Here is a 17967-nt window from a genome sequence, read left to right on the forward strand (position 1 = left end):
AGAAGCCGGGCTGATAAAGGATTATTGGAGGTAGTGTTTGAAAGACATGAGGAGGACGGTACTTCGGCGAGGAACACGGAAGTATGATCAGTGAGTCCCCAGCGGATGTCGAGAAAGTGTAGTCGTGTGCCAAAGAGCTATCCGACTTTGTTTTCATATAAACGTTTCTTCTCATTGATGTCTCTGTACATTACTCTGTAAGTAAATGTAAATATTACTCGTTGTGCTCCGTTTCATCCATTCTATCAGTTTGATCATTCGTGAATTCACTCGTTTATTTCATTTGTAGTTCAATCTGGTTGTAGGCTAGCTTGAGCCTTATTGGGATCTGCAGTGCTAGCTGCTAACAGAAATTGGTGAAGTCTCTGGAAAGCACAACCAGCTAGTATGACAGGGTCACAGACCATTTTCTGGAAAAGGAGCGGAGGGCAGAATTTGTGTATAAATAGTGTGCATCATATAATGTTCATGAATCTGAAGTGTGTATATTGTTCAGTAATGTTAAGAGAATGGTGGGCTCTGTGTTATAGGTTATACCTGGGTATAATATTCAAGGTTCTGTGTGTTGCATAGCCTACCTGGTTATGAATTTCCAGACTGTGTTGCAGAAGATGTTCAAGGATGTGTTGCACAGCTGGGTGTTGTGTTAAAGACTCTGTGTTGCATATCAGGGTATGATGTTCAAGGCTCTTCGTTGAATAGCCAGTGATTTTTGGATGTTTGATATTTTTGATTAAGGATATGAGGCACTAGCCTGGCAAGCCAGACTATAACATGAAATGTACAAGCAAAAATACTTTCTGCCACTAGGTAGGGTTGTCTAGTTCACTATGCTAATGGGGCACACCTTTCTATGCTTTGATATCCGGCCTACAGGTTTTACGATGAATGCGTAAAATGGGCTTCCCCTGTTTTAAAAACCAGCAGCCGCCACTGGCCTATTCATATTAACATTAATTGAACTGTATTGTATTGTAATGTCTAAAGATATGACAGGATACAAAATTAGTATTTCTATGCCTTTATTGTTTTCACACCCGTCGCTGTGGGCGGGCCATTGGGGGCAGTGCCCGCCCACCAATATGCATGGGCCCGCCTGGCCCGCCCACCCAAGCCAGATCACAATCACAGATCTCAAATAAATAAATAAATAGATAAATAAAATCCTAATTTCATTTTATTGTACTCGCTTTGGGTTAAAACTTCCAGTGTTGCATAATCACTAAGACATTCAACATATTAAAACCGTGTGAGTTTGTTGGAAAGTTTGGCTATGTAATTACGTCAGTCAGTGTTGCCAAGCAACAGTCAGTTACCCGCATTTTTGGGTGGAAAATGAAGCGCGAGTTTATGCCAGCTAGCAGACAGCAGCTAGTTTCCGCGCTTTCTTAAATATGGATATACTCTGCAAAAAGAGATGTGTCAAAAAACAACACACTGTGATGTGTAGACAACATTTTGACACTATTTGTGTAGCTTTTGTGTAATTTTTACACAGAATGTGTAACTCCTTGTTTCCCACAATGACACACTGTGTTAGAGAATGAACATTAGTGAACAATTTATTAACTTAAAATAAAATTAAGAAAACACTATACATATGCCTAGCAGCTCCTGAAAGGTCATAAAACTGAAGGGGGAAAAATTTAAATAAGATACATTTCTGAATCTTACTAAGAGTGAGAAACTAACGGCCCTTCTCGTTGTCCAATCACATCGACCGTGGACATTTGAAAGTATACTTCCGTCCGCCTTTTCATCCTTTTGAAATGCAAGATGCAGACGAGTTCGGACGCTGAGACAGTAGCAGACGTAAGTAATTTGTTTTATTATTTCGTAACATTTACATGTGTTTGTGTACATCTCTCTCTCTAGCCGCTTTATCCTTCTACAGGGTCGCAGGCAAGCTGGAGCCTATCCCAGCTGACTACGGGCGAAAGGCGGGGTACACCCTGGACAAGTCGCCAGGTCATCACAGGGCTGACACATAGACACAGACAACCATTCACACTCACATTCACACAATTTAGAGTCACCAGTTAACCTAACCTGCATGTCTTTGGACTGTGGGGAAAACCAGAGCACCCGGAGGAAACCCATGCAGACACGGGGAGAACATGCAAACTCCACACAGAAAGGCCCTCGCCGACCCCGGGGCTCGAACCCAGGACCTTCTTGCTGTGAGGCGACAGCGCTAACCACTACACCACCGTGCCGCCCTGTTTGTGTACATGTATGGTGAAAATCTGTGGTTGGTAGAAGAGAGCAACTGGACTTGCTTGAAAAGTCTTGAAGACGCTTCGCCTCTCGTCCGAAAGGCATCATCAGCTCCGTCCGTCCGTCCGTCATCATCAGCTCCGTCGTCCGTCTTCAGGACTTTTCAAGCGGGTCCAGTTGCTCTCTTCTGCCAGCCACGGATTGCTATGTACCTGGACGACTGAGTATCTTCACAGGTATGGTGAAAATCAAACCCTGCTTCACAAGTTTTGTTGATAGTGATTCTGTGAAGAATTACACTGGGGTTTACGCCAGCTATGGATACTTACAGTTAGCTAAGACAATTAACGCTTGTGTACAAATTATATTTATTTTCGTCAAATTCACATTTGGACTATATTAACGGTTAAAGAGCTTTGTGTCGAGAAATAAAGTTGTGAAATGTGACTTTGGATGGTTCGCTTGCAAATGGGTTGCTAATACTTAGCCAATAGGCTAGCTGAGGATTAGCTGATGATATAAAATAAAATTATATGGCGCGCGACGTGAAGCTAACTTCTGAACATTATTTTTTAAGAAAGACAGAATGCATGCATGGATACAGATTCGGTAGTCCGCGACTGATGGACATTGGCGTATTTGGGTAAAAGTGGATGCGAGCGCAAATGTTTTCCCGCCACAGAATTTCTATCGGCTGCGGTCCCGCTGCTAGTAACAGCCAGGAGAGAGGGCGAGGCATGGACTTCGAGTAGCGGGCTACTACATCAGTCATACCGAAGTAAATCAGACCGTTTGCCGCCCTCGGACATGATAAATAATGTCAAGAATGGAAGCAGTGTATATGCAGTATCCCGGGTTTTTTGTGTGGACTTTACATGGGCGTAAAAATGCGTATGGACGCGTCCATACCAATACTCAGCTGAGTTTAAAATGTCCAGACCATTTTTGAATGGAGAAGCCGCGATGCGGGAAACGCTGAATAAAAACACCAAACGCGGTATCGCTTCCAGCTGATTTTCAGTTGTGAACAGACCTCTCAAAGACGGCTGACTATTGGTGGGGACAGCAGGTAAAAAAGCTTTATGAAGTTTTGATTGGCCCACCGTTGCCTTGACGTTGCTATGGTTTTTGATTGGCCCACCTCCCGTTGCCTTGACGTTGCTATGGTTTTTGATTGGCCCACCTCCCGTTGCCTTGACGTTGCTATGGTTTTTGATTGGCCCACCTCCCGTTGCCTTGACGTTGCTATGGTTTTTTGTTGTCATTGGCTGTAAGCAGTAGCAAGCGGTAAAATCAGCATCCAGCTCGCTGCTACAGCAAAACAGCACACAGGCAGTGATGTCGGGCAATAAAAGAAAACGGAAGGAGGACATAAGACATTATTTTACCCAGTCAACGGTAAGCTACCAAAACGCTTCACACTTCTAGCACCCATACCTACATTACTTCCAGATTCTGAAATTGCAGTAACTCAAAAGGAAGCACATGATGTTTCAAATGTGTGAAAATAGTAAAAGTTGTGTGAAAATGAAGCAGCAGCACATAATTTTGATTGATTGTGTTGTTGTATTTTGGGTAGGTCATCCACTACAGCGAAATTCACAGCAACTTCAATGTCCACTTTCTCTGTGTGATAATGTATTGCCCGTATACATGCAGATGTTAGCCTAAGTCTAAGACTAAGTGTACCTGGTGCTAAAAATCAAAATAACACAAAGGAATGGACAACCAATCATTTGTACAGTGTAGGCCACATTTCGTGCGACAACCATGGCGCACTGGGGCGCTTGGCCAAATTATGTCCCCACCAATATCAGCACCGTTTTTACACCCTTGATGTAAGCGTCATGGTTTTTACAGTTTTTAGTCATAAAATCAAGCTTATTTGGTTAATATGGCAGGCCTGGTCTGGCTGTAGTTTAATGGCAGCTGGTCAACATTGTCGTGTTCTTTCTGGATAGACCTCATATGACGTGTATATTTAGGAGAATGGTGTAGTTTCAGGTGCGAAATTCACGCTGTTCACAAAAAAAAAACCTGCAATACTATTTTATACGTCAGATTGTGTAGGCACTGTTAATTGGAGACGATACTACGAAGTTTAAAAAGAAGCTTCAAAGTTTGTGTTTTAGGTAGGGTAGAGGAACAGCAGCGTTATGTTTGTGTTAAGTGTGGTGACTACTAGGCTAGATTATCAACACCTGTTACTGTGTTTTAAATTAGCTGTAATGCACTGGAAACTAATCCTCTCTCTCTCAATCAGGGCCCAGGACTTGTGTCCACAGCTGTCCAAGTTCTTGCCACTATATTCAAAAATGAAAAGGAGTGCAAACGAAGGATATACAACGTTCACAATCTTGAACAGCTCGTAAACAACACCCTTTCAGAAGAACCAGGGTTTGCATTTGACAGAGTCCTGAAATACCACACAGACTTTCAAGAATTTGTGGATGTAGACAGATCCGTGGCTGTAAAGAACTTCGACAGATTCCAGATCTTCATGGTTAAGACAGAAGCACCAACCCAGACAAATTCTGGAAACATCTGTCAAACAGAGGTATTTTTATATAATCTATATTTATATTTTTTATATTTGAGTGTATACATGTCAAGACTCAAGACTGATACTGTGTTAATGCCATAGTTTATGTATTTTTGGCCAGTACCCCTGCAAATAATTTGAAATATAGCATGGTTGCTTTTTGGATCAGGCAGTTGATCTGAAGTAAATACATAACATGCATAACTTAAAACCCACACAGCCTTAATACTAGTGTATTTTCTTACATGTGGCCAATAATTTCAGCATACTTTTTGCCTTTTAGTGTGCCTGCAGCCTTTACTGCAGAAAAAAGCCCCTCAGATCATTGATGAACATCAAAAAACAGGGACACTGAAAACAGAGTCAAGACGACTTCTGGTGAAAGTGTGTGTCGCAGACCTCGTGGAGAAGCATGGCTTGTAAGTTTCCCATTGTCACAATGAAAAGATGGCTTCTTTCCCACAGAATTTTAGCAATACAGCATGAAGTGTGCAGGACCGTGCGTATACACAACTGTGTACACCTAATGTATGTGCATGTACTGTATGTACAAAACTGTATTTTATCTGAGTGTGTGCGTGTGTTTGTGTGCATGTATGTGTATACGGGAGTGATAGATTGCCTTTTTCTGAAAAGAGAATACAGCACTATGGTTTGTAAAAACAAAAACGACAAAAATAAGTGTTCTACTTTTTATAAAGGAAGGAGAGCTCTAACTGTTGTATGCTCGGAGCGGCAGTTTACAAATGCACCCTTGGTGTTATTTTGCCTTCTGCTGTTAGGCTAATGACACTGAGCCCACAGTTGCATTGAATGAAGAAATTGGGTTAAGTTTTCTCAAATTACTGTATTTGAGACTATTAAGTCACACTTTTTTCATGATTTGACTGGTCCTGCGACTTGTACTCAGGTGTGACTCATAAAACAAAAAAAGAAAAGTAACAAAAACAATACAAAAAAGTGTGCTCTGCCTTCCTTAGGAAGTCATTTGTGGTGTTCATTGTGGCTCAGTTATTTGTTTTGAGAATACTGTGACACTGTGTACTTAATGTGCAACTGCGCTATCTGCATAATTTGCACTACCTACTTAGTTGAACTAGTCTGTCTTTACACCACAATTTCCAGTATTGTTTTTACAGTCACCTTAAACACTGGAGCCTAGGATATTATTTGTCTGTAAGTAGTAAGTACATATTTTGTGTTAGAATTGGATATGAGGTAAAACTAGACTGAATTTTGTTAGTTTGATTATTTGTTTTCTTGACAAAAGGGGGCATTTCACATATGTTAACTTGATACACTGAATGTGGTTTCTTTGTGTTCTCATAGTTATCCACCAGGCACTGAAAAAGTCGCTTTAGCCAAGGCTATAATCAGTGTGTTCCCATTGCTGCGCATCCAAGTGGAAGGAGAAGGATTTGTAAGTAATTACACTACTCACTTACCTGTCTTTCCATATCCCCCTTGTTAGCAACATTAAAAATATTTCAATTTTGATGTTAATAGCAGATGTGGGACAAAGTCACTAATTTGCAAGTCACAAGTCTCGAGTCCAACCAATCAAGTCCAAGTCAAGTCGCAAGTCATTCCTTATTTTGTGATTTTAAGTCGTAAGTCATCAAAATTGTGACTTGAGTCTGACTCGAGTCCAAGTCACAAGTTCACATTTTTGGTTAATAGTAATACCGGTATTTATTTGATTATTTTACTCTCATTACCTCAGGAGCATTTTTATGATCCTTTGTCCCATTGCGGATTCTTGGAAATGAGGCTCAGGAACATCCGTCGAAAATTAGACACCAGTCAGCGTCGCTACAAGCGCAAAAGGGGTTCTCTGTCAATACCACGAGGGCCAGGATCAGAAGAGGGCCAGCAGGACTGCAGTGAATGGATCACTCTGATGAGACGCCTCCGACCCACCTCAGAGAACATTCCATCAATAAAGTCGGGAATGGAACAAACATACAACAGCCGCAGGGCATGGATCTCCAAGGACTCCCCCTCCATGGGCGACATCTTTGAGAAATATCCACGCTTTCTGGATATGCCAAGTTTGGTACGTCTGCCATTGTAACTTTTTTTAACCTTTACAGTATATCACAGAATCATTGTTTCATGCTTGACACCATCTAAAACCAATTTGTTTATCTTGGTGTCATCAGACCACAGGACATGGTTCCAGCAATCCATATCCTTAGTCTGTTTGTCTCTGATGAGACCAAAATAAACAAATTGGTTTTAGATGGTGTCAAGCATGTGTGGTGGTAACCAAGTGAGTAGTACAAAGAAAAGTGCCCCATGCTTACAGTCAAGCATGGTAGTGGGACTGACATGGTTTGGGGCTGCATGAATGCCGTCAACATTGGGAAGCTGAATTTCACCAAACGAAACAGGCATATCAACATGTACTGTGACTACTCAAGCAGATCATGATCCTCTCTATGGGATTTTAACATGGGGGTGTACTCACTTTTGTTGCCACCTTAATGGCTGTATTGTTAATTATGTTGAGTGAAGAATAAATTTAAACAGTTATATAAGCTGTACACTGACTACTTTTCATTGTGTCAAAGTTTCATTTCTTTAGTATTGTCCTATGAAAAGATAAACATCTGCAAAAATGTGAGGGTGTACTCACTTCTGTGATATACTGTATTTAGCCAGGATTGTCCCACTGAGAGTCTCTTCTGCCTAACCCCAGTTCCAGACAATAGACAAACATTTCAACACATAATAGAATCCTGTTTTCCTTGGTCATTATGACATTGTTAGTAAAAATTTCCCTTATACTATTTTTAAGATGTTGTTTTCTCTTTTTGTTAGCTGGATGTTGAGTTTGGCAAAATGACTGACGGGAAATCAGACCAGTTCATCAGAAAATGGGAACCGAGTATCATTCCAAAGCTGAAAGCAGTAGCTGCCAAGGAGAAGGGTGTGGTTGCCTCTCTTATCGAGCAGTTGGATGACCAGACTGATGGTATGTGTGTTTACATGTGTATCATGTGATTGTCTAATTGTCATCATATTACAGGCCCTCTGCCACCTTTTCTCCGTTGTTGAGGTTTTTTTCTAATTTTTTTTTTATTATTGTTGTGGGGCGGCACGGTGGTGTAGTGGTTAGCGCTGTCGCCTCACAGCAAGAAGGTCCTGGGTTCGAGCCCCGGGGCCGGCGAGGGCCTTTCTGTGTGGAGTTTGCATGTTCTCCCCGTGTCCGCGTGGGTTTCCTCCGGGTGCTCCGGTTTCCCCCACAGTCCAAAGACATGCAGGTTAGGTTAACTGGTGACTCTAAATTGACCGTAGGTGTGAATGTGAGTGTGAATGGTTGTCTGTGTCTATGTGTCAGCCCTGTGATGACCTGGCGACTTGTCCAGGGTGTACCCCGCCTTTCGCCCGTAGTCAGCTGGGATAGGCTCCAGCTTGCCTGCGACCCTGTAGAACAGGATAAAGCGGCTAGAGATAATGAGATGAGATGAGATTATTGTTGTGTTGTGTGCAATTGTATTAAATATGTCAGTGTTATAACACACACGCTTTGGTGAATGTGAAATTAAAGCACTGCTGCTGTACTATTTTTCTGCTTTCATTTTCAGATGAAAGATGCTACACAGTTCTCACCCATCTTCTGCCACCGATGCCAGGAAGTCGCTGCAGTGTTAAATCTGCGATATCTTTTCTTGTTGATTTTGTGCAGGTATGTTTCAAAGGATACCAATGACTTTTTTTTTTAACCTTTTTAAAACCCTTTCCTGCAGAGCCTCTGTTATGACCTTATTGTCACCAAAATGGTAATGACCATGTTTTAATCTGTTACTTAAGGCTGTCATAGCCATATTCTTATAATGTAGTTAAGCTTTTTTGTTTCTGCAAATACTGAATGGGATTGCCGGCGATCCCATCTGCATGCAAGGGCTATGCATTAGAACACCTCACCACAATGTTCTGGATATTAATAATATGTTAACTGAAATTCACACAGTTTAATGAAGGTGGGTCATATAAAAAGCTGGTGTAAGAACAAGGCATGATATCAATTTATGTATAGTTAATTTGGCTATACTTGGTGTTCATTTGACTACCCTCCACTGGTATGCTTCATACCTTTCAATCAGTGAAGTGAAGCTTGCTATTAAGTATTATTGATGATGTATTTCTCTCTCCCTCTCTCTCATCTTTTAAATCATCTCAGACTGGAACCAACTTTGAATCCCTCTATACTGACACTGAGATGGAATCAAGGACCCAACCACAAGTGGTCTGCATTGGAAGCCTGAAGAGTCCGACACGACAGTACGTCATCACTGCCAGGAATGACCACGTGACCATTCCCGTTGCTGATGGCCTGACCTGCGCAATTGACAAGCTGTTCAAGCTTTACTGGGTGTGTAACTTGGCATATCCACCACAGCTCAGCTCTGTTTTCACCTTCTTTGAATGTGTATGACGTAACCATCTCAACCAACAAGCGAGCCAAGGTACTAGAACTTCTCTCAGAGCTTCAAGCTGCTCAGTAATCACTCAACAACATGTATACATGTCCAAAGTGTAAACAGTTACTACCTACAGACATCAAGAAAGTAATCTGGCATCTTCGTGAAGTACACGCTTTATCAGATGGACAAAATATGACGATAATTTGCAGCCAAGATGGCTGTCCAAGGACTTACCATAACTTCAATTCATTTTCGAAACATCTACGTAGACACCACCAGTCCACAACACCACAAATGGATAATGTGTCTTTTAATGACTCTTTTGAATCTACTGACATTCAGACCTCAGCCTATGCAATGTCAAGTAACACACCTGGTACTGAAGAAACAGCATTGTGTATTCCATCTCAAGCTGCCATTCCTAGTGACACTGTTGCCTCCTTTGTTGCAAAAATGTACTGTTCTTCGAATATAACTTTAGCAGATGTAACAAGAAATGTTTCATGTACACAAGAGGTGTTAGAGAGAACTGTATCTAGCCTTCAGCACTCGACCACTCAATTGTTAAGTAATACGCAGGTACCACTTGACTGTGAGCCTGTCCAGTCGTTACTACAAGAATTTGAAACTGCTAAACAAATGTTTAAAGATGTAGACACACCTTTCAAAATGAACAAATATTTTGAAGAAAATTTTGATATGGTAAAACCAAAAGAAATATTTCTTGGTCATAGGGCAGACACAGCAAGAAAACAGGGACAAGTGAAACAGGTGTTGGCAGCAGATACATGTCAGTATGTGTCTATAATTGAGACTAAGTTTTTGTTTAGTAATGATCAGATGCAAAAGGTTTACATGGAGTACAGAAAGCAAAGTGAAGGGAAAATGCAGAACTACTGTGATGGCTCTCAGTTCTCGTCTCACCCTTTGTTTAAGAAATGTCCTCAAGCCCTGCAAATACAGTTGTATTTCGATGACGTGGAAACAACCAATCCTTTGGGTACAAAAACAAAAATTCACAAAATGGGTGCCGTTTATTTTTGTTTGAAAAATCTCCCACCAGAATATAATTCTTCACTGTCAAATATTCACTTATGTCTTTTGTTTAATTCAATTGACCGAGATACATATGGATATGGTAAGATTTTGGAACCACTGATAGAGGACATTAGACTTCTTGAAACTGCTGGTGTAGACGTAAACATTCTAGGGCGTAGCTCTAAACTGTATGGAACGATCTGCGTTTTAACAGCAGACAATTTGGCTATCCATTCCCTGTGTGGATATACGGAAAGCTTTTCATCAAACAAGTACTGTCACTTTTGTATGGTTGACAAAGCAGGTGCCCAGTCTATTTTTGATGAAGATAACATTGAGAAGCGTACTCAAGAAAACTATGAGCAGCATGTCGTGCTCAATGATCCGTCTTCAACTGGAGTTAAAGAGAACTCTTGTTTAAACAAACTTCATTATTTTCATGTTACAGAGAACACTTGTGTAGACATTATGCATGATATACTCGAGGGAGTGGCCCCTTTAGAGGTCAGGTTAATGTTACGTCATTTCATTTACGAGGAAACGCTTTTTGATCTTGAACTCCTGAATCATAGAATGACAAGTTTTGACTATGGTTACGGAAATGAGAAAAACAAGCCAACTGTAATCCTTAATTTGAGAACATCTGACAATGCAGTAAAACAGACTGCATCACAGATGTGGTGTCTTATTCAGGTTTTACCCTTTTTAATTGGGGATCTTGTAAGTCCGACAAGCCAACATTGGCATCTTTTCATTTTGTTAAGGGAGATATGCAGCATTGTTTTTGCGCCTGTTGTTACTTATGGCCTTGCAGCTTTTTTGAAGCAACTGATTATTGAACACCACACGATGTTTAAAAAGCTTTATGAAAGAAACCTCATACCCAAGCATCATTTTATGATACATTATCCCCGCATGATGGTAATGTTTGGACCCATTTCTCAAATGTGGTGCATGCGGTTTGAATCAAAGCATAATCCTTTAAAAAGACATGCTCATATTGTTGGAAATTTCAAAAATATTTCAAAAACGTTAAGTTATAAGCATCAAGTTCAGCAGATGTACCATTTCAAGCTTGGTGAGCCGTTTTTTTTTTTTTTTTTAAGAAAATTGAAATTACAAATGCATAGCCCGTTATCATTAGTTCCTTACAAAAAGCTAATGTTGTGCTTGACAACCTGAGAGTCAACCGGACCTTACTTTAAACAGCACTGTCTATGTGACTCAGTGTCAGCATGTTTGGTCACACTTGTAGGACAGGCTGTGTACTGATTCTGAAGGCAGACTGCAAGGGTGAGCCTTTGTTTGGAGAGATTCTCCATATTTTACCACAAAATGACAATGTATCCGTTTTTATGCTTGTAAGGATTGTTACAGTGGATCATTTTTTTGCATATGCTGTACAGAAAACGAACGATTGTGAAATGATAAGTATAACGGATGTGGCAGATGTTAGACCCATTGATAATGCAGAGTTTTCATTCAGATGAACTGTATCTTAACCCAAGGTACAAGGTCTTGTAAGTTCTGAACTGTTTTTTCCTCTAATGTTGGAGCCTATATATTTCTTAAAGAATGTTATGATGAACTCAATTTTTAATACTTGATAAGACTTTTTTCTTTTCAGTTGGCTGGTATTATATTATATGTATCATATGTACTTTGAGGGTGATAATAAATGGAGTGAATTAATGTGTACATGTTTTGTCTTTTATCTTTATAGTCACAAACATTTACTTGTGTCACTGTACAGTTGCTTTTAACACATCACTTTTTCAGGTTTAAAGTTATCAGCCTATCATGGGTTGTAATGACTCATTAGAGTGATATGATTCTGCACATCTATAGTGTAAAAAAGGAACAAATTACACATTTGTGTGTTAAATAGAACTGACACAAGTTTGGTGTTGAAAACATATGGCTTAAAATTTGTGCTAAAGTAGCACATTTATGTGTAAAATTACCTGACACAAACTGTGTTAAAATGACCAGCACAATGAATGTGTCAAATTTGACACAAGATGTGTTGTCCCTGAACACACTCACAACATGTGTCAATTTTACACAGAATGTGTCATTTTTGACACATCTCTTTGGTTCAAAACCCCAACACTGGCAACTTTGTTCCTAATCTGTCACAATTTGGCGTAAGAACCCTGGTGCTCGAGGTGTGTGTGTAAGTAATGGCAATTGGTAGCTACCCCTCTGTTGGTTGCTTTGAAATGCACCCACCGTGGCATTTTTTTTGTTTAGTTTGAGATGCTGCTTGTCATCTAATGTCATGTGCACACTCCAGCTGTTGTTGGTGTGTGTGTGTGTGTGTGTGTGTGTAATGGCAATTGGTAGCTACCCCTCTTGGTTGCTTTGAAATGCACCCGCCGTGGCGTTTTTGTTTGTTTGTTTTGTTTAGTTTGAGATGCTGCTTGTGATCTAATACGTTATGTGTACTTGTTGTGTGCGTGCGCGCGTGTGTGAGAGAGAGAGGGGACTGATGTTGCAGGCTGTTGCTGGTCCGGTCATGTTTGCTGTTGGTTATGTTTAATGTGATGATTACTGTGCGGGATTAGGGCTGCCCAAATAGTGTGCAAAAATAAGCTAATAATAGTGGTGCTCCCCTGGTGGATTTCATAAGCCCCCCTTAAGACTGAGATCTCGCGATGCACGGGCGCAGATAGACGGTGGGAACAGGTGGGATTCGCAGGGGCGCAGATAGGATTTTTGAACTGGGGGGGACTGAGCTGTCAGCAAATGATTCCATTTTGTGTGTATATATATATATATATATATATATATATATATATATATATATATATATATATATATGTATGTATATGTGTACTACCGTTCAAAAGTTTGGGGTCACTTTGAAATGTCCTTATTTTTGAAAGAAAAGCACTGTTCTTTTCAATGAAGATCACTTTAAACTAATCAGAAATCCACTCTATACATTGCTAATGTGGTAAATGACTATTCTAGCTGCAAATGTCTGGTTTTTGGTGCAATATCTCCATAGGTGTATAGAGGCCCATTTCCAGCAACTCTCACTCCAGTGTTCTAATGGTACAATGTGTTTGCTCATTGCCTCAGAAGGCTAATGGATGATTAGAAAACCCTTGTACAATCATGTTAGCACAGCTGAAAACAGTTTAGCTCTTTAGAGAAGCTATAAAACTGACCTTCCTTTGAGCAGATTGAGTTTCTGGAGCATCACATTTGTGGGCTCGAATAAATGCTCAAAATGGCCAGAAAAATGTCTTGACTATATTTTCTATTCATTTTACAACTTATGGTGGTAAATAAAAGTGTGACTTTTCATGGAAAACACAATTGTCTGGGTGACCCCAAACTTTTGAACGGTAGTGTGTATACATGTTATTTCACCTCCCTCACTGCCATCACCAGGAACTACCTGCAGGCCAGGACAATGATAACATTTTAACATAGCCTATGGAAATCCAAAGTTTACACATTATCATCACGCACAGAAATTGCAAAACTAGTTTTAAAACAGCTAAGTTCCAACTGTTAAACATAGCGAGAGGCTGGGCTACGTGTGTGTGTGTAAAGTGTAAACCAGTGCATCCTGACTTTCTAACTCTGCCTGTGTGTTGCGTGAGCGGCAGTCAGTCAACAACTCTTCGCAAAGTTTCCTTATGAAACAATATGCTCGCTGAAATTATGGCAGGGAACGCCAGATTAAACATTAAAACTGCCTTCTGAGCACTGTATCTACAGGCTGCCACCGAAAGGAGGAGGCTACCAGAAAGGCTTCTCTACTCCGTACGATTTTACTTTCACTACGACATTACTTTGAACAGACTATCAAAACATTGCAAGGTGATATGATAAAGTAAGGCACAGTTTACTTAGTCGTTTTTTTTTTTTTTTTAAACGATGCAATCGTTTTCTGCCTTTTGGCACCCTTCATCATGCCGTGTTGGGGTCCTGAACTAGGAGGAGCTGTCCCCGATATGCCTGTCAAACTTGTGGGTAACCATAGCAACCAAGCTCGAGCTCGCAACCCGTGCAGTCTGCGCAGTTGCAACTATGTATGTACTGCTGTGCACCTCAATAAACCGAATGGTAATTAGTCTTTTGATTTTTCCGTGAGGTTTGCCTTATGCAAAGAAAGACAGCATAGACGTTTTTTCCTCCCTATAAGTGGGGGGGACCGAACGAGGTGAATTTAAATCTGGGTGGGACGAATCCCCCCCGTCCCCCCCTCTATCTGCGCCCGTGGGTATTCGTCCCACCCCGATTTAAATTCACCTCGTTCGGTCCCCCCCCACTTATAGGGAGGAAAAAACATCTATGCTGTCTTTCTTTGCATAAGGCAAACCTCACGGAAAAATCAAAAGACTAATTACCATTCGGTTTATTGAGGTGCACAGCAGTACATACATAGTTGCAATAACTCACATAAAACAAAACAAAGACTGATATTCGGTTGGTTGAGCTGCGCAGACTGCACAGGTTGCGAGCTCAAGCTTGGTTGCTATGGTTACCCACAACAAGTTTGACAGGCATATCCATAGACATCCTATTAGACGGAGCATTCAACGTAAATTCTAAAAGCGCTGACGAGACGCGGGGCCGCCATCTTGGAGTGGTGATACGCTGCACTCAGTGTAATGCGCTGGCTCGCATTTTTTTGTCATACATGTAGCTATGATAAAGGATAGCGGCGGGGTTAAAATTCATAGTTGGCTTCACGTTAATAGAATATCCTGATATTAAGTGAACAGACGTCAGAGATTGTTGAAGTTGAGGAAACGGTGATTAATATCCTACAAAAAATGTGTGAATACTAAATACATTAGATATAAACAGCTTAAGGTTTTTCTATCGGCTACAACCACCAATCTGTTGCAATGGATAGGGTAAATTCAGGTAAAGTGGGACACTTTTTTAAATAAAATGCGGTTTTAACAATCTAAATCCATTATAATGATTCAAATGTGTGTATTTTCTTTAAATAGATTAAGAACATATCAAAGGGGAAATTAATCTAGTCAGTGAATTTATAAGAGATGGCGAAGTGTAATCTTGTAGCATTTCCTCTACTGTTATTTACAGGTTATTTTAACCGACAAACTTTTTTTTTTTGAAACCGAGAAAAATTTGACAGGCTAACGTAGGTTAACAGCCCTACCCCTAACACAATCTAGACTGTACATTTATACCCGTTGGCGTTCACAATCATCATAATTTCTTCATTTATTTCGACTTTATCATATTTAATTTCATTCATGTCTATTATTGTCATACTCTTATGTATTAGACTAGTGCTACCTGATGACGATTTAGGTCTCTTAGCTCCTTCTCAGCTCTGGTAATATACTATTTAAAAAAAACAACAAATAGTACGGTAATGTTAAATCTTACTTGTGAAAAGTAATCCCCCTGCTTCTGTTTGAAACGGTTCGCTCGTTTGAGCAGGAGTACGCTGAGCACCAGCCTGGCATCTTGTCTCTTGTCTTCTTCTTCAGTCGTGTAGTGTGGTGCAGTAATAGACGTTACCTTGATATATATGAGTATCTCGCGCTTATCTCACCACTCCGAGATGGCGACCGTATTTCTCGCGTCAGAACAGCCAATGCTCCGTCTACGTAATAATAGGATGTCTATGGGCATATCGGGGACAGCTCCTAGTTCAGGACCCCGACACGCAGTGGCGATCCTAGAGTGATTTACTCCCCGGGCGAGACCCCCTGCTGGCGCCCCCCCCCCATCCGTCTTGTTTTTTTTTTTTTTTGGGGGGGGGGGGACCCTTTTTTTTTTTCCGCGCCCGGGCTCGTGCCCCCCCCGGCGGGATTGTGCATATTATGGGGCATATTATGCATATTGATTGTGCACATTCAACCCACATGACATCCTGTCGCAGGCCTGGCGCTACGAGGGGGCGTTTGGGGGCGACGCCCCCTCAAGTCAACCACCCCGCCCCCTCAGTTGCGAGAGTTGGAAAAAAAATTATAATAATAACAATGAAATACTGCAAAATAGTAGCCTAAACTATTCAATAATATCAAATATTTAACAAATAAACTAAATTAATTACTTTTAAAACAAACTGAAATGGCAATTGTTCAAAGCAATTTGATAGGTTGAGGGTTGCGCGGGATATGTGGTTGCTAGGCTACATTATATTGTATATCGAGTCGATTGCATGGTGTCAATGCCATTCAAGACAGCTAGTCAAGTGCTTGGCTTAAAGATGGATAGACGAAAGTGGATTAAATCTAGTAAGCCTCCTCCAGAGGATCCGAGACATTGTTCACCAGCAGCACCACCAGACACAGCCTTGCAGACTTCTTCAGCAGAGCCATCTGAACCGTCTCTTCAGTCTACTAGCATATGCTTCCAGTCCCACACAGTATTTTATGTGAAGATATGGACTAATTATGGTGAGATAAGTGTATATTCGTATTGTTTAAATGAAGAGGTTGATCATTGACCCGTTGTGTAACTGTCATTTTGCGCTGTGTTGTTTACGCTCATGATGGAGTGCTATGTGGAGCTGTCTCCTGCCTGGCTCAGATCATTTGTTGGCTCAGTTTTGACAATGCAGGACAGGAGCTCATGGGCCTATACGTTCAAATAAAAATAAAAAAATACTCTTATTACTTGCTCTGTATACTCTTACTCTCTTACAGAGGTGTAGCCTAAATATATTGAAAATACACAAGCATATGAAATAATACGAGCGCACCCATTATGCACGCTCAAAGGCACGTCCCATCCGGAGCGGTTTATTTATTTATTTTTTAACACCGCCCCCTCTGATAAACTGATCGCCCCCTGAATATTTTAATTCTGGCGCCGGGCCTGTCCTGTCGTGTCAGTGGTAAATAGCACATGAGAGCACCAGACATCACAGGTGTGCTCTATTCCTACTCTTTATTTATTAGTAGGCCTAAGCTAACGGTTGCAGGGATGGAGTGATGTTTTTTTTTTTTTTTTTTTGTCTTAGCTGAGTAATGTCGCCGCCCTGAGGGCATCAGAGTATATTCCTCGCACAACACATGTTGGGGGTGAGGTTGGTTTGCTGGCAGCTTTGTCCCCCCCAGTTCAAAAAACGTATCTGCGCCCCTGTCGCGACGGGACTGATTGTTTTCAAGTTTACAGCATTAAGCATAGTTCATGCTTTATAAAAAAAAAAAAAAGATTAGCCCTAAGGGATATGACTCCATTTCACACTCTTAAAACACGTGTTGAAAATAACACAACTTGCGTTGTTTTTTAACACATCTCTATGTCCAGATTGGGACAACAGAACTTTTGTTCATTTTATCACATTATGTGTGTTATTTGTGCAATTTTGGTGTTAAACATTTCTGAAATATAACACAACTCTTGTTGAAATTAAACTTGCACAAAAGATGTGTTGATTTCCAACACATTCGTTTTAAGAGTGCAGAAATTTAACAAAAATGAACATCATATGGCAAATCGTAGCCTACAATAAAACTGGCCTGAAAAAAAACACAAGCCTTTTAAATCACAGCTAGACAATGACTACTAGCTATGAGGCTACCCAGTCACATTTCGAAAAACAGAATTAGAAATAACAAAATCAAAGTGCTTTTAATGATATTGAAGTGCTTAGGCCTATTAGCCCTTGAAGGAAAGGCAGCTCAATCACTTTAGTCTGACTTCCGACCAGAAAAAAAACAGTTATACAGGGCAAAAATGTAAACAAACTGTCAGCATATCTTCAACAACATACTCTGCCACAAGTCT

General features: G+C 40.7%; 2 protein-coding genes across 28 annotated transcripts in view; both read left to right on the forward strand.

The window, feature by feature from the left end:
• The window catches only part of LOC132870726 (protein NLRC5-like), a 930547-nt gene that overhangs the window by 212950 nt on the left and 699630 nt on the right, over positions 1 to 17967 (forward strand). The gene's annotated exons all lie outside the window — the stretch shown is intronic.
• Positions 1565 to 11919, forward strand: LOC132870717 (uncharacterized). Of its 3 annotated transcripts, XM_060904512.1 has the most exons (9): positions 1565 to 1812; positions 4481 to 4774; positions 5043 to 5178; positions 6089 to 6179; positions 6269 to 6369; positions 6483 to 6815; positions 7583 to 7736; positions 8350 to 8450; positions 8946 to 11919. In XM_060904512.1, the coding sequence occupies exons 6-9, from the start codon at positions 6525 to 6527 to the stop codon at positions 9198 to 9200; spliced, it is 801 nt and encodes a 266-aa protein (XP_060760495.1). In that variant the 5' UTR covers positions 1565 to 1812; positions 4481 to 4774; positions 5043 to 5178; positions 6089 to 6179; positions 6269 to 6369; positions 6483 to 6524; the 3' UTR covers positions 9201 to 11919. The 3 variants fall into 3 exon arrangements, with proteins under 3 accessions (XP_060760495.1, XP_060760496.1, XP_060760494.1); XM_060904511.1 differs by lacking the exon at positions 1565 to 1812 and having other exon boundaries at positions 4246 to 4774; positions 6266 to 6369; XM_060904513.1 differs by lacking the exons at positions 1565 to 1812; positions 6269 to 6369 and having other exon boundaries at positions 4245 to 4774.

Source organism: Neoarius graeffei, chromosome 22 (assembly GCF_027579695.1).
Source record: "Neoarius graeffei isolate fNeoGra1 chromosome 22, fNeoGra1.pri, whole genome shotgun sequence".
Taxonomy (NCBI): domain Eukaryota; kingdom Metazoa; phylum Chordata; class Actinopteri; order Siluriformes; family Ariidae; genus Neoarius; species Neoarius graeffei.